The sequence below is a fragment of the Phymastichus coffea genome, unplaced genomic scaffold, assembly GCF_024137745.1.
Source record: "Phymastichus coffea isolate CEN01 unplaced genomic scaffold, Cenicafe_Pcof_1.1 PCOF00174, whole genome shotgun sequence".
Lineage (NCBI taxonomy): Eukaryota > Metazoa > Arthropoda > Insecta > Hymenoptera > Eulophidae > Phymastichus > Phymastichus coffea.
In genome coordinates this window covers 1,741-23,927 of record NW_026706985.1, presented here as the reverse complement: position 1 = coordinate 23,927, position 22,187 = coordinate 1,741, and the positions used below count along the sequence as shown (strand labels likewise).

The 22,187-nt window shown below is 44.9% G+C and overlaps 1 protein-coding gene across 1 annotated transcript; it reads right to left on the bottom strand.

The window, feature by feature from the left end:
- Positions 1-4,684: 4,684 nt before the first annotated feature.
- Positions 4,685-7,146, bottom strand: LOC131673371 (serine/threonine-protein phosphatase 6 regulatory ankyrin repeat subunit A-like). The gene is made up of 2 exons (XM_058951301.1): positions 7,063-7,146; positions 4,685-6,515 (listed from the first exon to the last, which is right to left on the bottom strand). Exon 2 carries the CDS (start codon positions 6,322-6,324, stop codon positions 4,819-4,821), a length of 1,506 nt encoding a protein of 501 aa, XP_058807284.1. The 5' UTR covers positions 6,325-6,515; positions 7,063-7,146; the 3' UTR covers positions 4,685-4,818.
- Between the last annotated feature and the right edge of the window lie 15,041 nt (positions 7,147-22,187).

Genomic DNA, 22,187 nt, shown 5'->3' with positions numbered 1-22,187 from the left:
TAAAAGTGAATCGTTAAATCCACGATCGTCTGAAATGCAGACACTTTAAATTTTAAACGAGAATTAGACTAATGTTGCAAAACAGTCGAAGATAAATTAGCACGTACCAGAAATATGGAGCTAATGCATTGACCGTTAAAAAGAATTCTTAATTATCAACGTAGAACATAAAGTTTATACCGAGAGTTTCCTTACGTTACGTGTCCAATATTCGCGCGCAGCTGCCATGAACGTAAAGGACGGCTCGGCACACCTACACACACACACACACACACACACACACACACACACACACACACACACACACACAGAGCTACTCGCAGATTTAAAGCGCGTTCTCGGTACGTTGCGTAACGTATTTTTGGCGCAACTTCGCTCGGTGGAAAGTGATTTATTATAATCGCGCGCAATGTTTGTCTATTTCGTATTCAAGAGCAGCTAATGGCCCTGGAGCTGCCCAGCAGAGTTAATCAGTGACGTAACAATTTGAATGACACATGGGGCCACGTGATCGGAATGAATGCCCGCGGTAAAGTGTTATTCATAATTAATTTAGCGTTCGAACGACGACTGCATTTACAAAGCTCCAGCTACTTCCCAATTTGCGTAAATGGCATCAGCGAGCGAAAATCACCAGTCGGACATCGTTAACTCGGAGGGGAGAAGTGGCACAGCGGAACTGAAAGGAGATCGAGTGGAAGTATAATCGCGCAGCGCGAGCGGACGTAAGCGTGGGAGTGACATCCGAGAAAAAAGGGACGAGCTGAAAACAGCCCGGAGCTGTGCTAAAACGCAGCGGCGCCTCGGCACACCGTCTCGAAACGTCTGTCGGTCTTTTTGTGTCTTTTCGTGCGATCGGCTGGCGGCGAAGTTGGCCACTTAATGGGTAAACAGTCCTTGGCAAGAGCTGCATCTCGCGCGCACAGTATGAGAATTCACGTCACTGAAGCGCGAAGGTCGGTGTAGGGTGCCGCGCTCGCCTCGGCCGGCCGCAGGCGGTCGCGGGCCACGAGTCCCGCCGCCGACCTCGGACCAAACGACAGGTGGCCACCGTGAGCTACCGCTATGCGCGCGCGCCTCTGCCCCCTCGACCTTTTTGGGCGTGGCGGGGGGTTTCGCTTCGTCGGCAGAGCCGAAAAGCGGCCGGAAGCCTCGTCGGTGAGGTGCGAAAACGGTCGCGCGAGCGCGACTCATATACGTGCCGGTGCGGCCGCCGACGGTGTCCCGTGCAAAGCCATATTTGCTGTAAACACGCTTACCAGCTACGCCCGCAAACTTTCGACGGCCACTACTCACCGTCATTTTCAGCTAGTTTTCCTTTATTTTCCTCGCTTCTATTCTCATTCTGTCGCAATTTTTTACCACTCACATGGGTAGGCTCGTGCTAGTGGCTTATCCTTTGTTTCGATGGATAATTGCTCCGAATTTCTTAACAATTGTAAGAGTAATTTATTTGCGAGAATCCGAAATAAGCATTTGACGCTACTCGTCGAGCATACGGTTCCTACATGAAAATCTAATCACTTTAGAGGACTGATTGTACTTTTATTATATTAGTATGCATCGTTCTGCTGTAAATTCGACGACGCGACTTCCGACTGCGAAAGGTAAATAAACACTAACGCCTCTCTATCCTTCGCTACGACGAGTTACGGTCGAGGCCACCGGAGTTAATTGCAATCGCCGAGACTGGCAGAAATAACGAAGATCCGGCTGGAAGCTCGGCGAAGGCTTCTTGTTTGGCGCGGAAGGCAGAAGAGAAGGAGTTATAGTGCAAACAGCTTAAACTGCATTTGACGGGAATGATTTGCTCCGGTTGTAATCAATGTTAGGACTGGCGGGGCGCGAGGCTCCAGCGGCGCCGATGATTAAAAGTGCGAAGGCGCGGTGCACGGGTGCCCGAGCGCGATAGCGCGCGCAGCCGGCGCGGACTCCCCATTGCTCGGCTCGCCAATATATCAGGCCGCATTAAATTCAGGCACGGACGGTGCGAGAACGCGCCGCCGAGAGTTACCAATTGACTCGGCAACGAGCCCCCTCCCGATTGCGCCGGATTGCCGCGGCGACGCCGCTACTTGTGCGTCGCGCGACGCGCGCCACCGACCAACTTTATGCCCACCTTGCTGTCCTGCTCCCGTGGACTGCAGCTGCGTCGCAGGCCAAACTCGCGCTCTCCGGACTAACTGCCTCGTAAACGTACAAATATATCTGGCAGGCGATGATGGTTATTGCCATCCTTTTCGCCAAATGCCTTCTCAATCATTGCCGCCTTTGCCGATGCTCGTTATTGAATTAGCCGGTGTAGGCTTGGCTCGAGTTACGATTCGACAGTCTTTTGCGGGGCTTCTCAGCGAACTTCGCAACTTGCACAGCCAACATTTCTATTGCCATTGGCTACTCGGGTTCGTAACCAATTTCACAGAGAGAGATAGAGGCTTCGCCAAGTCTCAAGCCTATTTCGTCTTTTTGCAAGGGATGCGCCGTGAATTTCGTTTGGTTACCGATACGCTCGTGAAACGGAGACAGCGGAAGTGTGACTGTTACAGCCGCGGAACTCCAGTTTTCTCTTTTTTTTTCTCTTTTCAGACGGCGCGTCGCTGTTACTGCTATGATAATTTTTGCGCGCTCCAAGTATCGAATCGCGCGCACTGGTGTCCGCAACTGAGGGTACACGCAAAACACAAGGAGAACAAAGTACGATTTGCTGGTATCGATTCGCGACGACAAGCGCGCGCTCTCTCTCTCTCTCTCTCTCGCTGGCAAGAAAAGGGCCAAGTCTCGGTGTCGCGATGGCGTAGGTGGTATTGGTCGCCGACGTCGTCGACGACAAGCTCGGAGCGATCGGGACTGAGGCTAGAAACACGATCGTCGCGAGCGCGGGCTCTCTCATTCCTCTTCTACGGTCGGAGGTAAAATGCAAGCCACGTCGCGGCGGGCGGCGCACTTTGTAACAGCGCACGCGCGATCAACGTCGATTAATCTTACCAATATATATTCCGCGCCACACATCGCTTGAACGCCGATATATCAGAAAATAAAGTGTCGTGCTGCGACGACGACGCTCCCCTTGGGCTCCGCGCGCGACATACTGACAGAGAGAGAGAGAGAGAGAGAGAAAGAGAGAGAGAGAGAGAGAGAAAGAAGCTCTTGTGTGTGTGTGTGTCTATCGACTATGTAACGTAGTCAGATTTCTTTGATCGCGCACCCTTTTTAATTCGGTGAACTTCATACGACGTCATGACGCTACTCTTTACATCATTAGCTTTGAATATGATAGCTTTTGTTGGAAAAATATTTTCAGCCTTTGATGTTTGGATAATAACCTCGATGCGGAGGATAAGAGGTTTTTCGATAACTGTAAAACCATTGATATGTTTCTAATACATTACGTTAGAAATTCCTGTTGAAAATATTGCTTCATCGTGGAATTCATCATGTACAGAAACATTTTTCGTTCCGCAATTGCAGTGATTCTTTTACTTTTTATCCTCCGGCGTCGTTTGCTTCCAATTACAATTTTGTTTTTAGCCTCAATCAATTTTAATAATTCATCGTAACCGCAAAAAAACAATACTTGTAGCAACAAAGCTTGTCGAAGAAGATGAAATTCATAGATTTAAATTTGAAAATGTAAAGAAGCGTTTCTTTTGGCTATACACGGCTCGACTCCGCCTTGTTCTAAAACACACAACACAAAGAAAGAGAAAAGAGCGATGATCGTCAGATCTGCTTCTGAGGAGCTTTTTCATATTGACACGCCGAAAGAAAAGGAAAAGATACAGAGAGAGGGAGAGAGAGAGAGAGAGAGAGAGAGAGTTAACCGTAGACTAATCGTTTATGAAAATGGAAAAATAAGAAGAATGCTATACATAGTTGGAGCGGCTGCGGAGCAAGTCAGGGGCGTGTCTGGCATGGGTCGCCATGTCGCCGGTATATAAGCATATATCGAGAGTTGTTCGCGGCTCATGGCGATGAGTATGCGAATATTTCGGTCGCCGTTGTCGGCGAAGGCGTACAAGGAGTTGCAGGAGGCGTCTCTATCCCATAGCGATCGGCTCAAAACTCTCTCTCTCTCTCTCTCGATCGCTATGCGAGCTCATTACCGTCAATTGTGGCAGCCGCCAGCTCCCCGCGGTGGCCTCTTGCCTGCCGATGCACGCGCGCGCGCGCACGCCTCTACTTATGCAGCCCCAACCATGACAACGCCATTTAATTGCTCGATCAATCACCTCTTCTTTGACGATCTCACTCCATGGCTCTCGCACTATCACAACTCATGTGTAGGTGTATATCACTCTTTTTTCCATTCATCACGCTTCCTTCTACTCGATTTTTCCTTTTGTATCACTGCATCCCTAATAGACATGCCATTTGGCGTTGTATGGAAGTCGTAATGCGTCACCAATTGATTCCAATTCGTTTGTGGAATCAAGAAAAAAACTAAGCTTTTGAAAATTAAAGCGGCGCATATTTCGCTGAATTATTATACAAACGTGCTATGTTTGAAAATCTAATTCAAATGTTGAATTAGAAGAAGTTGATGATTCGGATGAAAGAATGCCTGATTTGAAAGAATTAAAAAAAAATCATTTTTAGAGGTGATTTTTCCAAGTATCGGAATGTACCCGTTTCCATTTTCAACGAATTGATTTTGATTAACTAAAATAATGCTGATATATAATTTTGTAGAGTAGCAATTTTTATTGATTGAATAAATACAAGGAGACAAGTGATTACTTAGCGAATGCATGTCTGACTAAAAGCTGTAACGAAACAAAAATAAGATAGTGTACATGATGAAGAAGCCGAAATTCTAATCTAACATTCGCTGCAATATACATAATATATTATCATCTTCATTGGAGTGTCAGACACAACACGATGTAATATGCTAAAGAGAGTTTCCATTCTCGGCAACATGATCTCATTCCATTTCCGTACTTCCTTGATTTTACGATGAAAATATCCTCGATATATAGAATATCTTTGTAAGTTCGTATAGAACCTCTGGAAATTTTCTAGCGAACTTAACAATAATGCCAGCTCTTTATGGTTCATCGCTAACGCTGAAAACATTGAAGTCCCATTGCAATACATATCTCGCATCATGTTTTGTAGATCGCATCTACAGTCACTGTAGATTTCGTACAGTAGGGGTTCAGAATGAATACGTAGTATGTCTGTATTATTGACTGCATAACCATTCAAAATCATAAACACAAAATGCCTGATCATAAATTCCCAGCATACGAAATTATGGGGCACATACGAGAATGGCGTTCGACCATCTGCATCGAGCGCATTTACGTCAGCGCCCGCTTCTATTAGTGCCTGTATGTCTCGATACGAAAGCAATAAGCAAGCGATGTGGAGCGGACGCATACCTATCTTCAATTGATTGATTCCCATTTCCACGGGGAGATTAACATTTGCACCCAATTCAATGAGCATTTGCACTTTGTCACGACTGCCTATCCTACCTATTGAACAGTGTAAAAACATCATCTTCGTACAAGTGTGAATGCGTGGATGATTATAAAACCATGTCACTACATCGCCTGTCGCATGCACCAGATACTTCAAGATAACAGTCTCCTGTGGAATTCGAAGATTCAGCATGGCGCTTAACAAAGATAATTTAAATGGATCATAAATGTTGACAGTGAGAAGTGCTTTGACGGCCATGGTCACTAGTTGGCGTCTGCAGTTTAATGTTTCCACGTGATCGCCACTAACGAGAAATATCGCCAACTCCTCCGAGTTCTCATTTGTATTATTAGCCAAAAAGTCGAATTTGCGCTGATCGAGCACGGCACCGTAATCCAATAGAACCGGAATAATGTCAAGATTGTGAGCTCTCATTGCGTATTGCAAAGCACAGTGACCAAGTGCATCCAGAGCCGTTACGTCGGCACCGTATTCCATCAACAACGGGACAAGTCTGACGTTGGCCCTGCGGCAAGCGATCTCTTGTAAAAAAGTGCTACGAATTGAATTGACAATGTCTGGCTGGTTCACGTCGGCACCTGCCTTCACCAACATCGATGCGATCTCGATGTCCTTATTGCGAATGACCGTCCACAGTATCTGCGCAAGACAAGTGGGATTTTGATCCAGTCGCGCCTCGAGGAGGATACACAAACTGACCATGTGGTGATTTTTAATGCTTGTTTTGACGAAATCGTAGTACATTGACTCATTCATATCGGCTGGCGTCAGTATATTTTCGAATATTATTCCCTTGCCTTCACGTAACGCATCCCGCTTGATGCGTAAATCCAAATAGATCGTCTCTGCGTGATTTCGTCGCCACCGAAACACCATTTTGCCTCTTTTTCCCTTTTTCAATTGAATAAAACGACGGTCAGCTGTCTTCAGAGTCGTGCCACGTTTATTCACAGTTGCTGCGACAATAAATCATCTCATCTATGCTAACGCGCTCCAGAGTTCTTTAAAGCGGACATTCTCTTTATCAATAACTGTTCAGTGGTATCCTTGCCACTACACTTTTCTACCTAAAAGAGTAATAATTATATGATATTCATTTATAAAATTAACGCGTCTAAAGTATTACTATCGACAAGTGTATTAAGTTTCACCAACAAGACATAACAAACGTTGCAAAAGGTCGTATACATTGATGCTTGAATTCATGTGCTAAGTAGCCAGACTATATCAATAATTATTAAGATAGTGCACAGATTGTCATAAGTGACCGTGCCTCTTTGAATTCCTTTTATTTAAACTATTCAAATATTATTTAAGAGAAAGAACTATTCAATATCATGAATATAAACTCATCTGTATATGCATTAAGAAATTGGCTATGTTTAAGAGTTAGGGACATTTCTGAAATGCCAATCTTATTGAACACGTTTCATTCGGAATATTCAAAACATTATTTAATTGCTTCCTAACTATCAGCGCTAGAACTTTAATAATATCACGGGTTTTTTTATCTACTAATAATTATATGTTCAAAACTCGATAAAAGCTATAAATTTTAGATTCTATTAAATAACAGACATGCGGTGATTAATCTTACAGCTATACCGAACTTACCTGCAACCAACGTTGATCCTACGTAGACTGTTAGCCAGGTAATGATTCCACATTTTGTCTACGTAGTCGAGAAACAAGAGCGCCATAGTAGGTTTGTTTGGGGTGTTGCGTAGTCCAATACTAGCGGAACACAGTAAACAAACTGCACACGATATTTTGATAATCATTTGCTTACTCGTGTATCTTGGTAGACGTGAATAACGGCCATTCCAAAGTACAATAAGAATTGAACATTTTCCTGTGGTCCATGTTGACAGATTGTAATGTAGGTACATGGCTTGTGTAAAATATTCAACTTTTTAAGAAAAATTGTTTACACCAATTTTACCACAGAACAATATATGACAGCACTAACTAATGGCATATCGACATTTGGCAGAATCTCCGCCTTAACCCACAATACTACTTTTTTCGATATCGACATTTCTCTGCACCCCCCCCCCCCCCCCATTCAAGTGCAAGATTTCCATATAGTAATAGCATATCCCAAGACAGTGTGACGGCCATTGTAAGAGCACCGTGATAATTAATAAGGCAAGTTCATACTTTTGAGGACTGTTACTTTTTGCAAGCGTAAACGTGAGAATGTAAATCCAAGGCTGGTTCTCTAGCAACGAAGCAATCGACGTGCGGCGTCGTGATTATCTTCAACGATCATCCGAAGAAGTTGGGCAGCGATATTTCCATCTAATCGTAGCTTCACTTCGTGGACTGCACGGGCGAATCGCAAGTTGCACCATACACAGCCAGTTTGACAAATTGACAGTATTCCTACTCAGTTAAAATTGTTCCCTGAATTTTATGTTCAAATACAATTTTTTTGCTTCGTATTCTGTCTGGTTTATTCCTTCTTGCCATCAGGCTACATGTCGACAGGGACTTTTGATCTCTTTCGTACCTCTTGTCGATTAATACATGAGTAGAAAGTGATTGAGAATTTAGGAGAGCCGCATAGAAAATCACAACCCAAAACAAATCTGACGTCGAGCGTTTCCACCTATATCTATCTATGTCGAGCTTATTATTATGGCTCAGACTACGAAATGCGGTACTCTATTGAATATTAACACACGTATATTTATTTTTCCATTTAGACAGCTTCGGAATTTCTCCACCGCATCTACTAATGTTAAATAACTGGCGCTGTAGTCGACTTTGCGATCGCGAATAGTCTTTCGCAAACGCCATCTAGGTACGGCCTCAGAAGTCCAAACGCGTGAGGGCGATGTATAGTGATCGTATTCTTTGCATTTATTTAAATAATTCAACATAGGAAAAATAAGTGATTTTTTTAAACTACAATATGATGTATCGATAAATGATAATTTATAACTTATGTAGTACTTTTTGAAAGAAGAAGGTGATAACAATCGCTTCAATTATAGAAAAGTCTAAAAATATCGAAAGAAAGACTATTTCATTAAAAAGAACTATTGTTTACAAAAACGGAAACAATTCTACCTGCCATGCCCAATAGATCTCCCTCTCACCTATCTCAAATTTTAAATCTTGACGTTCCATTCTTACACCTTTCATAACACTTGGTCAACGCGTATGCTTAAATAGATGGGAGTGACAAATGAAAAGACTTTTAGCAAGATGTCAACTCCTCGACCAGAGATTCCTTCTAATCTCTGCCGCGATCTTGTAAAATTTTCTTACAGTGTTATTCATATTATAATTAATAAAAATATTAATAAATTTTACAATTATTAATATTTAACTTAATACTTAATTTTATTTGATCAATTTATTTAATTAATAATAATATTTTGATGTTTCATCAAACATCATTCATTGATGCAGTTCGATATACTTTTTATATATAACAATAAGCTTCTTACTTATAAAGATCTGAAAAGTTATATATTTGACAAATTTCATTACATGCCATCAATAGTCATGGTACTTCAGATTGAGTAGGGTTCAGAGAGAAGTTGATTGATTTATTGGTTGACTTTTATTAAGGCTATAAGGTAAAACTCCGTGTAGGTAGTATAGCAAATATACAAATGATTCGAAGGAAGTGAGAGAGAGAGAGAATAGCGATTAAATATGGACTGTGAGAGGGGTACGTCTGGTTAAGTCCGTTTTTCTCTCTTTGAGTAACAATTCATATGTATTAATAGTATGGCATCCCCCCTCTTGCTAGTACAATTTTGCGCGCCGACTTTGTAGCTGTTTACCGATTGAGTACAGGGTGGTAATACGCTACTTTCTAACAGAAAATGACAATACCCTAAGATTTCTTAAGTGGTAAGACAAGATGGGGAGAAAATCGAATCGAAGAAACAAGTACCCGGTCGGGATTGGTAGTAGCGTCAGAGATTAAATGTTATCTCTTGTAGCGTTGTAACTGACCGCACACTTTCAAAAACCGTGCTTACGTTTTCTTCTATGGTGTTGAAATCGACAACTTAGATAGAAAATTTGCCAGGAGATGAAATTGTAACAATGAAGCCTAGTGACCAAACCAAGCCACAGTATCATATACTTTTTATATGTGATTTGAAATTTCATAAGATATTCATCTATAAATTCATAAAAGCGAGACCAAAACTTGATGACATTATAGTTGCCTAACTGCTGTGGATGGTCGTAGGAGATGATGACAAGCAAATCGTCTTAATGCTGGTGAAAACGGTTGTCGATGTCACCACATTCTGGAGACTGAACTGGATTATAATTATTTACACAGTGTACAGAGTAGCAATGCCAATGATGGTTTTTGCATTTTTAACTTTTAAGACGAGAAATTTTAGTTGACGATTTGATGTTATTTATTATGCAACTTAAAGCCAGTATAGTGAATATTAATGAATATAAACTATGATCATGCCAAAGATGTAGATAACAAATCTCAGATGTTGAACTATAAGAATTTGAATGGTTCCTCCAGTTTGGCATTAATGATGATTAAATTGTTAGCATGCTACAAATGCTGCTAGATATCGAAATTCTAGAGGTTATTTTTTCTTGAAGGTTGCTCTATTATTATTATTATTATTATTCTATAATAACACGAATGTAGTGAAAATATTTTCCATTTCTATAAAATAGTACATTACGATACAAGTGCAGGAAAGTGTCTCGCTTCGCTAGGGCGTAAACACCATACGAGACAAGAATCTACTTTCCCGCGCTTGCATCGTAATGTCCTAATCCACAAGGTGCAATATCTTTAAAAAGATCATCTATGGCTCGTATGCTTATCGAATAAAGCGTTGATATTGAATAACTCGTGGATCTGGCAGTGGCAAGTTTAATTTGAGTTATTGCTGATAACTTTGTAAATACACCTTGGATGCTTCTCTGTTACGAGTAAGTTGTCGAGCTTCGCCAACTCTTAATCAAGCATTTTTCTTTGCTCACCAGCGAAGGTGACACGGTTAATAAGTCCAACTTGACATATCCCGCATTTGATCCGCATTTACAGCTATTTGACGACAAGTGCAAAGTGAAAAAAATGAAGAGGAATAGAAACGTTGAGGAGCATGTAAGACTTGGTTTTGGATTACATTATCGGTAACAAATGATCAACTGAATTGCTTTCATCGAATATTTCAAGATATAGACAGCGAATAAGATGGAAAAAAGAAGACGACGACGAAGATGAAGGATTAAGAGAGCCGTTCAATTTCGAAGTCTGATTTATCCAGCGTATCTGAAATATGATGCACGATTAATCGTATTGGCGATGATCAATTAAGCGCATAGCAGTTGCCTGGCGGCAGCCGCGAATATCCAAAATACGCAGGAGAGCAAGAGACGACATTCTATTCCGAGAAAAGGAGAAAAGGAGGAGAAGAGGGTTGATAATCTGCTGGTGGAGAGAGCGAAGAAAGTTAATCGCAGCTGGTCTCGTAGCATAATGAAGCATATCAAGGGGGCATACGTGGCTGATCGAGGTGTCGCGACATCCCGCTGCGCGGTCCAATAATGAGGCTCTCGCACTCGATTCCTCGGTAATTAGTTATTTGGAGATCTCTCCGGGCTGGCCAATTACGCTTGGCAAGCTGATTTACATAAGGGCCCGCGCGTGCTACAGGTATACAAGCTAGCCCAGAGCAAGAGAGCGAGCTTAATGGAGAGGACTCGCAAGCGAGCGCTTGACGGATGCCCGAGCTGTCAATTTTAAAAAAGTGCTCTCTGGCAGATAGACCTCGAGGGCAGCTGCTGCCGCCGCCGCCGCCGCCGCCGCGGCTGTTGTTGCTGTTGCTGCTGCTGCTGCTGCCCCCCGCTGCGTAAAATTGTCTTTTGCCTCTGCCCTGCAACCGGGCGAGAGAAGGACCATGTAATTATTCGCTTGGTCATAACTTATATGAGTATCCCCTTCTCGAGACTTGTTCCCTTCTCTCTTGCCCTCTAAACTCGCTCGCTCGTGTGCGCAAAAATCCAGCCGACTTTTCGGCCAGAATCCCCGATCGCATCGATCCTGGACGAGGGAGCAGAGGCCAATCGTGCGGAGCTGCTGCCGGCGCGCGAGCTGCTTTCATCTCCGATCTTCATTAACAGCGACGCGCGATCGCGCCCGAGATCTCGTTGAACAATGCTCACCGATCACTGGGACTGCCGCTTTCAATTTGCGCCGACGATATGTTCCTCGCGGCGAAAGCACAAGTGCGAGCGCTGATTAAAGCTGGATCGCCGAGCGCGTACCAGCTATGAACGAGATCGTCAGGTCACAGCGGGCTGTCGCGACACCCTCGTCCGCGTCGGTGGGCTTCGAGAGAAAAAATACGCCGCGAGTCCAAAGGAGCGCGCAAGAGACAAAGCCAAACCCATATTACTCATCCCTTTCACTCTCTTTCACTCTCTTTCACGCGCGTCCGCGTTTATAGAGTGTCGAATCCGAGTGTACGTTATACTTACGCGCTTAATCGTCTCGATTATTGCCCAAACAATGACACTGTCATACCGTTGAAAGAGACAATTAATGGCGCGTGTGCGGCAAAAGTGTCCCCGTGGTGAGTGATACGCCACGAGGAAGTACAGTCGCCGTAGGAGGCCGGCAAAGAAACGCGAAATCATTGCCCGGCGACGATCCGGAGAATTCATGACAATGCCGCTCGCAGGAATGCGCGCGTGAACATCACGAATGTAAGCAGTCCCTCAAACAAATAAAATAAAATAAAACAAAAATGTGTATATAGGTTGCTGACCATTAAAAGCCTCAGCGAACAAGTTTTCTTGTCATGCACGCACAACCTATCATTGGATAGACGTAACAATTTAATAAATTAATTTACTTATGCTCTGCGTGGAAAATCAAAAATTTCATATTACGCACGTTTAAAATGTTTTAAAAATGTACTTTATTTGGAAGAGTTCGCACTGTAAGTGAATCTTAAATTTACAACTTTATTGAGCGTTACTCGTAAAGCGTTTTCGGCTATATTTAAAAATTGCCACGCCAATGCTCTTCAAAGTCAAGGGTGCGCCGCGAGAAGGCGCTCTGGGGAATGAGCGCGCACTCTACTCGAGTCAACGAATCGCGATGGTCATTGCAACGCTTGAATGTTTTGATGCTTTCCATAGCCACGACTAAAACAAGTTGGTTTGCCTTCGCGAGTAATTAGGAGTGTCATTGCCGTAAGCTCAACAACCTCAACTTCTTCGTACTTTCAGCAGCTCCAAAACGCAAAACTCGAACGAACTATGCGATGGCGTGCTCTAGAAACGCGGCTCTACCTGCACCGTGTGGTCAGAGCTGCGCAAAGTTAGATTACTCGCGTGATGTCGTCGTCGCCGAAACTAAATATTACGTAAGTGTATAAGGAAAGCTCGATAGAAACTCGTGAAAAATGCATTTTATAGCATTTTTCATACAATCGGCGATCCACTCGCTAGCGCGTACGGCACAGTTCTGTAGTAATGGCCCGGCAATGCACACGTGAGCTCGAGAGCGAGAATAGATAAGGAGCGAGGCGCAACTCTTCACCTATATTCCGAAAACACTTGTTCATGCTCGGACAGACTGCGATCGCGAGAGGAGGTCGTCGCATAAAATTAGTCCTCTCTCTTGTTCACAATAGTGTCGGCGGCCAATAAATAAATGCTAATTTCTTGGATGGCACTCACGTGGAAAGAGGTTTTTATCTATCGTGGGCAGGCTTCATTAAAATTTTTTAATTGAAAAAGTCAAAGTGTGAAATCAGATTTCTGTTCCGTTCCATTTGTCAAAGGCTGGCACTGGGAGCGACGCACAATAGCCCGCGCAGGGCTTAAGAATTCCCTCCTTTTCTTCTATATCTTCTACACAATGGGAAGGACCTTTTCACCGAAAGCTGTGCACTTGTCTACGATGGGTTTATAGGCTAGGCAGCGCGTCGTCGTTCGCTAATAGTCGTCGAGCTGCCGCCGCTGCTGCCGCTGCTGCTGTTGATCTCCTCTCTCGGCCACGTGGGAACTCTCGCGGAAAGAGCATTTTTACGTTTCGCCATTCATATGGGGGCCACTATAACAGATTGTTTCTGAGAAGCGAGCGCAGAGCCAGAGCCACGGCAGCGTTTCTTATACGCACCTTGTAATGCGGGCCTCGCTCGCTCTCCGCTCGGCGATAACTGCGCGAGCTGCGATTAACAACCAGCACAAGACGCAACAGAAAGAGAGAGAGAGACCGAGAAAGATGGATATCCGTTAAAAATTTCATAAGTGCTTCGTTTTCTCCGCTTTTGTCTCTCTCTCTCTCTCTCTCTCTCTTCCCCTTTTTCTGCTGCTCGCTTTCTTTTTCTTCTCCTTCTTCTCTATCTCTTGATTGTCCATCTTGATTACGGTCGCCTTTGCAGGAGTGAGGAAAATCAACGTCGCCGCATTCGGATTCTGGTGCGTATAATTGCTTTATTTTGACGTCGTCTGTCTCGAAATGAAATGTTGCCTTTTTGCTTTTTTCAATTCCCATTCCAAATGGCGTGAAACGCGGAATTTTTAGTTTCAATGGAGATGTTCAGCTGACCTTACCCTTTGAGAGCGCGCACTTCGAGGTTTCGTTGAATCAACTATTTAAATATTAGTAATTTATAATAACTCTGCTTTATTTGGATAGCCATAGGGAGTGTGTTTGAAAGCCACGTCGTCGCATGAAAAGCATAAACTTAAAGGCAACATCCACACAAGCCCACAAAGTCAAGATCACGTGCATACCTGTGAAAGAGAGGGGGCTGGAACAAAGATTCGCCATAAATAAAGAGAATAGAATATTCACTCGGGGGCATAGTAAAATGTAATCGATGAGCGACAACAAAACAAGTGAAAGGCTCGTGCGCAAGAGAGAGAGAGAGAGAGAGACTGCTGAAAGCGCGTGCGGCGTAAGAAAATAGAATGAAAAGAAAAGCAGCCAACGACAAGCTTGAGGCAGCAGGATTACACGGCTCCGAACCGCAAGAGAGAAAGAGAGTGAGAGAGAAAGAGAGAGTCCCACCTCCTCCTCGTCGAAATGATTCGGGCGAAAGCAGCGGGGGGTTCACAGTGCAACCCCCGCGGGCGAAACCCCATAGCATTCGCTCTCTCTCTCTCTCTCTCTCTCTCTCTCTCTCTCTCTCTCTCTCTCTCTCTCTCTCTCTCTCTCATCTCTCTCTCTCTCTCTCTCTCTCTCTGTATCGAATTCGACTATATACGAACGACGACGACCATCGGAATTTGTAGTTCTCTCTGTGTGTCTCCTCTGGGATATACAAGAGTCATGATGTCTGCGCGCCGCTCGGCCAAAATAAAAGGCAACGCGGACGGACAGACACAATGCCCTGGGGTTGCATTGCCGATATTATACCTGCACGCGCACTAAACATATCAATGGATTCCCCTCCTCGGCCTCAACGATCGCTTTCAAGTGCCACAATGATTTAATAATCGCCTTTAGACTGTGCCATCTAAAGACCTACGTATTGCTTGCTCTTCTAATCACTATTCACTACACTTTATCCATTGATTGCATCTACTGCGCAGTCGTTACGTAATGCATCTCTCGCTTTCATTTGCGACAAGTGCAATCCCTCAGCACTTTCCACTTCAACCGAGACAAGTTTGAATTTCACTCGTTTCTATCATTGATTGTCGTCGTGAACGAAGATATCAAAACCCTATAATTGTATTATCTAACACGAGTTCTTACACATCGTAAAACCATCCCACAAAAATATATAGAAACTGACGAGAGGACGGAAAGCCAGACCAATTGATGATGTTGAGGCACATAACTTTGATCTGAGAAGTTTCGATGCCCCTCAACAAAGATTACTGCCAAAGTAATTAACAGCAGATTCGATCGGCAAAATCGGCTCTATAAAAGGCCTTTTGTCAGAACGATAAAGCCAAATGTTCGTCCAAATGCTCGCAGCGTGTAACAGGTGTTATCGTATCGACGCGAGAACATAAATCATACAACGGTGCAGGAGGATTAATGTACATGAAATGACAAGCATTCGATGGTATCTGTGTGTGTGTGTGGGTTTTGTCGAAAAGAGTTCATTCCGATGAAACCAAAAAGATTAAAAAAAAAAAAAAGAAAACGAAATGAAATAGCGAAGAAGGAAGAAGAAAACTGTTGCAACATTAATAGGCGCAGTGCATATACATAACACAGCGGCAGTAGATAGGTTTTTATACGCTTAGAATCTAGCAGCAGGCGTTTATATAGCCGACACACGCAACAAAGATGGAAAGACGTGAAGCGGATAATTAATCATAAATGCTGCTTCTGGTGGGGGAAACGGAGTATTAAAGTGTCATCGTCGCGATGGGGGAAAAAAGGGGCGCAGGACGATGAGGTGGCGGCTGACCTTTTGATGCACCGTGTAACGGCAGCAGTTGCCTGCGAGTCGCCTGCCTTCTGGTCAAGAAGAAATTCCCGCAGTGCGTCCAGAGCCGCGGCTACGCGCGGAGGTGGGCGGGCTCTCCTTTCCTCGGCATTCAGCTGCTGCGAGAGCGCCTCCGAGAAAAAAAGAGGAGAATTAATAAGTGACATCTCTCGAGAACGAGGGCAAGGCTTTGTGCGCTCTTTTCTTGTTATTCTTGCCCATTCTCGCTGAAGAGCTTCCCTTTACGCTGCTCCACCTATGTGCATTCAGTGCCGTACACCCAATTCAACGCCTCGAATCGTCTCGGACAATGGCCAGGAGAGAGAGAGGGTCTGGCTTGTAGCACGTCAGCACGGGCAGCGCGGACGATAGAGAGAGAGAGAGAGAGAGATTATACTCAGCGGGTGGGCTAATTATTGCACAGCGATGGAGATTTGGACCTACAGAGAGGACAGAGGGCCAGTAGGCAGCGCGTATATCCGTTCGTTTTCGGAGCGCGAGTCAGCGGAGCGCGAAGGGAAGTGGTCGACGCGATGATCGATGCCTCGTCGTGGAGCCGAGCAGGCGGCAATCCGATACTCCGACTGCGGAGAGACTAGATCACGCGGCAGCGCCTGTGACGAGCGCACGGCGAAATGCGCACGACCGCGTACATGACAAGTCGGCCGCCGCCGCGAGTCTATCGATGTATGCCATACGCACAGCTAGGTCCTGCCTGCTCGCTCAGCCGCTCTTCCCACGAGGTGCGATTGATCATCCGATCGATCCTTCACCGTCTCTCTCTCTCTCTCTCTCTCTCTCTCTCTCTCTCTCTCTCTCTCCTCTCTCTCTCTCTCTCTCTCTCTCTCTCTCTCTCTCTCTCCTCTCTCTCTCCTCTCTCTCCTCTCTCTCTCCTCTCTCTCTCTCTCTCTCTGAGCATCTGGGAATGGGCTAGGGATACACGCGCGAGCGATCCCTCTGTGCGTCCAATTTAGCGATATATGCACGCGCCATGAACTCGCGCACGGATATACTCTTCTGCCCACAGGCCAATCTCTTCTTCCTTACCATATACACCACTGTAACTCTGAAGCGCGCCCGTCTAACCGATCGCTTCTCCATCTATTCACATTCGTTATATCACGTGCACCTCCGCTTGTTAAGTACTATATTCAACGTGGCCACTGATGCCTTCAATTATTTCTCGCACGCCTCAGTGACAATCTCAACAATACTGGCTGATTAATAAGACCGATAGATTTCAGATCCAGTCGAATATACATCGCCGACAAAGAGATCAATCCGAAGCACTTCTCGCTATGACTTCTTCCAGTCGCTTGTTCATCCTGCCATTGGTGCCGACAAGCGACAACATCACATCTTCTTGATCAATTCATTTCAAGAATTTAAAATGCCACACAAAAGAAGTTGATGCACTGCGCAGTCTGCTAATAATTCAGCCCATTTCTATGCGATGAATATCTCAAGGAAACACAATAAAAGTAAATACGTCGGATGATTTATTACTGTAACTCCTCAATGTTTCTCATTTTCAGCAAAGAACGCACTCACGAACAATCTTCATTATCGTAGAGTATATTGCGGAAAAAGCATGATCATTTAAGCGTCAGAAAAAATGGTATCGATGCAAATAAAAATGTTGGAATAATTGAAAATCATTTATCAAAGAATGACACTACTAACCGATATGCATAACTTTTTTTTATCGGTAATGGTTTCCGTCGAAGGAGTATGAATATTCTTCGACAAGTTTGATAAATTTTTCCCATAATGTCTTCCGCGAGCGATATTCAATCAAGTCAGGCCCAGGACTGACAATCCTATTATAATAATGAAATATTTTAGCACGAATGCAATAGATGCCAATGGAGGCCTCTGACGAATAAACGATGGATGAGTTATGTGCTGATGAAAATAAAAGTGGAGCTCATAAAATGAGCTACGACGTCTGCAAGCCACCTATCGACTGGCTCTCATAAATAATTCAATCGGGCCCGCGTCACGAGCCGCGGGAGTTTGATGGGACCTCGGCCGCGTAAAAGTATGCCATCAGCGCTGCTGCATGTGTGCTTGCCATTCGCTGAAACCGAGTAAACTGCAGCATTCGTAAGAGATTTTTTTTCGAGAATTTCTGCCTTTACGACTCGTCTCCGAAGGTAAAGCGCACGAACTTATATTTTTGATGTTTTCAAGTGACAAGGAAGTGTTTTACGGCCTCGATGCTTCCCGAGAAAGATCACCGCGCTTATCGATTTGAAATAGTGTTCAAGCGTTATGCAAATGAAGCGGTGCAGGGGAACGGAATAATTGAATGCTTTCCGTGTGTCAGCGCAGCTCGTCACAATCAATGAGCTGAGCGGAGAGCAATAATTATTCAGAGAGTCTCGACTTGTCAAAACAGTTGTTGCGCCGCGACTGAGAAACGAGCAGGTTCCACGAGCCAGTGCACCTTTCGCGGGCGAGCTTTTTCACCGACTCGCTTCTGGGCGGAAGGCCGGGGCTCGTCGGTGCGCGCACTCGAGACAAAAGGCGTCGCGACTTCGCGTTTGCTCTCCGTCGTAGCAGCACGCGCTAGCCCGTTCGCGAGATAAGTGAAAAACGATCGTATCGCTTGCTTAATTGAGAGAGCGAGTTGTAATTTGCGTTCGCGCCTCTTATCGGCCGACTTAATCTACTCGGCTATCGTCCCGCTGGATTTTTCGTTTTAATGCACGAGAGCGCCGATAAATGTACGCATGCTTTCGCGACATTTCAAGCCACGGAACGTTAATAAATCAGCGCTATTGCTCACTCGCGCTCGCGCGCACGTAGCTGCGCGATCGGCGGTGCGCAGTAGTCGACGTGTATCGCAGCGCGGGTGGAGGAATAAAGCAAGCGCGGGGCTAATTAAAAAATGGCAATTTTGAAATGAAGAGGTCGGATTAATGGGCTTCGGGTGGATGGCGAATATAACGATTGTGAAAGGATGCCAGAGTGGAGAGAGAAAAATAGCGATGATCGCGAGAAGGGGCGCGCGGGTCGCCATTAAGGGGACCCCCATGGCGCGTGGCCCGCGGCAAAAGGCTTTGCACAAAAAACTGTAATTGGAAATACTTTTCCATCCTTTTTTTCCCCTGAAATATAATTTATGAATGCGCGCAGAGCTGCGAGATGCTTGGTAGCCGTGTGTATGCCCCCTTCATATCGGAAGGACTTGGCGAAAGAGCTGAGAAATGCTCGGCCCCAGCGGCCCCCGCCAAGAGCTTCACCCCCTCCCCCTCCACGCACACACAGCGCAGCATTCTTTTGCATATATCGCTTCTTCATAAGTCATCCGCTTTGTCAAAACTTTCATATAGGCGGCGACCCTCAATTGGACTACGATTCCGGCGGACGCTCATTTTTAATTAGATACAAATCCCATGAGATAATCCGCGGCAATCGATCGCTAGACACATCGGGATGAGATTTAAAGAGGACAAAAGAGACGGCTGATTAATTGGCGAGCTCGAGCTAAAGAAGATCCGGCTTTAATCGATACGCCCGAGCGTGAAAAGAGTCTGACGCGGCTGGGCAATTACGCGATGATTAAAGAATTCGAAGGCGATCCCGAAGATTGATTTTTCGGACCGAGGCGCAAGGCAGCTGCCAATCCAGCGGCAGCCAGGCTTATCAATTTCAGTGATTCTACGGATTTTCATAATGAAGACGCAACGAGCCGAGCAGCTGCCCCTTCGCGTGCACAAGGGTGCTCTCCAATCGGCGCTCTCGTATTAATTAGATCAGCTGTTCACGGACGGGAGCTCTGATTTTTCTCTCTCACCTGCGAGCGCTCGCGTTGAAACCCATAATCAGCTGCCTGTAAACCCGTCCTTTCGCTTCCGCTGTGCTTGCCTGCCATGATAACTCAATAATTATCAGCGCTTAGTATTATTTGTTTGATTATAGGCTGCCATTTATGCTTATCACCACTACACCTTTTTCTTGTGCCTGCCTAGTTTTCAAAGGCGTTACTTTGTTGGCCTTGGAGTTTCAAGCTCTCCTTTCAACTGCACCGAGTGACTGCTTCGTTTCATCTCTTCGTTCGAACAACCACGAATTTTCACTAGTTTTTATTCAAATCCATTTGTATACTTTGATAATTATACAATAAATGTATTTTTTTTAAACCGATGGGCAAATAAATTAGTTGCTTGAACAGCACTAAACGCATTTTCCTGACGAATCTCTCGAAGCTTATACAAATTCGGAGTGATTTGAAAAGTAACGATAAGTTAGGAATAACTATCGCAGTTATCGGTCAATCTTGATAATCCTCAAGCGATTCGCTTATGCTTTTTCCGAAGACCTCGAAAGGAATGAAACGAGATTCCTGCAGTCGTTCCATTGAAATGTCTTGTTCGTTTAAAAGACTGGCGCATTGGTTAACGTAGTAGTTGGCGTCGCGTAAGCAACTCTCGCATCTGGATGCGCGGTCAATTGCGCGACAATACGGCTGATCCAGAAGGTCCGTGTTCTAACTAGCCATTGCTCAATCGCCGTGTACAGGCACAACAATGCAGCACACTCGACAAAGGAAATAATGATCAATTATCGATCTGTCATTAGAATCGATTCGCACGGTATAGATAGAGGGAAGAGAAGACGTTGCATCAGTTCGGAATGCAAGACGAATCGTGAGCCTTAACCCTTCCTCCTTCGCTCTTGCTTGTTCCTGCCTGGTCTTTATTCCACTTGTTCCTTTTATTCGACTCGCTCGTATGCTTCGCGCACGAACAAGAGGGGGGAGAGAACGAGAGAAACAGTGTGTACACGAAAACTGTGTTGGGTGTCAGCTGTGACGAGAGGCCCCGAAGATGTGCGCGCTTCGATGACGCTGCAAATGCAGCAGTCTGTGCGAGGTGAGCGCCGATCGACATTGGAACATTGGATAAAGCGGGCCGCGAGTTGTACGTTGTTCGGCAGTCGATTTCTTTAATCGGAAACATCCTCTCGTCTCTTGTCTTCGTTTACTCGGAGATAAACAAAATGACGACTGTCTCGATCTCTTGTATGCGAATGTCGCTTTGTTTGCCCCGTTTTCGCGTGTGAGTTTTATTTTTAATAAAGTTATCATGATCAATTCCGAAAAGGCATTTAAAGGATATCTAACGAAGCAATAAAAAGTGAAGCACTTAATTAAAGGAAGCTCCGCGTCGAAAGCGGAAGCTTGTTACAGTTTCGCAGGTAATATCCCGAAAAATTCACGGCAAAGTCGTTAAAGTGCGTAATAGCGCTTTACGAGGCAGAAAAGTAGAGGAAAGAATGCCGCCGCGAGTGCGAATCAAGAGATTTGAGCTCTCTGAAGTAGCCAAACGTCAAAACTTCTCGGTCCGACAGGGACTGCGTATTTTTTTTGGCAGTTGCAGCGTGGATTCGCGGTACCGCCGAGTTAACAACCAGAAAATCCGAACTAATACGCGAAGCAGAACGTCGTCGGGCCCCGGAGGTTTGCGCGCTGGTGCCGGTACGCGTCTTTCTCACAGCAGTAAAAGCGCGCCGTAACTACCGTCGAGGAAGAACGAGCTCTCGAAGGAAAAAAAAAAAAAAAAAAAAAAAAATTAATAATAACAAGCTGCCGAAACGCGGTGCGCCGCCGAGTCGCCAAGAGGGCCCAAAAAGTCAAGAGGAGAGAGAACAAAAATTGGAACACACGGGGATAGAACTGGGAGAAAAACGGCGCTAGGCGATGCGCGGATAGATACCCCCTGTAGAGACGCTGCCGCCTAATCATTCTCTAAACGTGCATAAACAGCTCGCTCCGGAGCTGGAACGAGTTGAAAAGGGCGCAGAGAAAGAGGAGCTTTAATATATAGTAGCGGAGATATGCCGCCTGCGTCCGTGAAGCTACCTTGCTAATGTCATTCTTCGGCGCACCGCGGCAGAAAGCTATAACGGGGAAAAAAGATCGTCTGTGACACGCTCGAACGTCAGCGTTTGGCTGATTATCAAGCTCCAAGATTTATCGATGTAAACGCTCGTAATAACATTTTTAAGTGCTTTCGACTTCACGCAGAGCCACCATTCAAGTTGTTTCTTTAATCAACTTCATGCGATTTAGGGCTTCCAAAAGATTTCCGTATTTCTCAATCGAGAAGCCATCGCTGTCGAATAACAGCTGAGCCCACCCCGAGCGTCTCTTAAATAAGTTGTACGTTGACAAATCAAGGATAATTAAATCACAATGATAGGTAAACAGTAACATAGTCACTAGCGCAATAGTATCGCTTACACATTAATGTCAATCAATCTGATCTGCGAAATCGTAGAAAACCATGACTCTCGATTGACAACAAGTTTACGTGAAATATT

Excerpts from the sequence above, each read along its gene's own strand:
- LOC131673371 (XM_058951301.1), bottom strand. The coding sequence starts at position 6,324 with ATGGTGTTTCGGTGGCGACGAAATCACGCAGAGACGATCTATTTGGAT.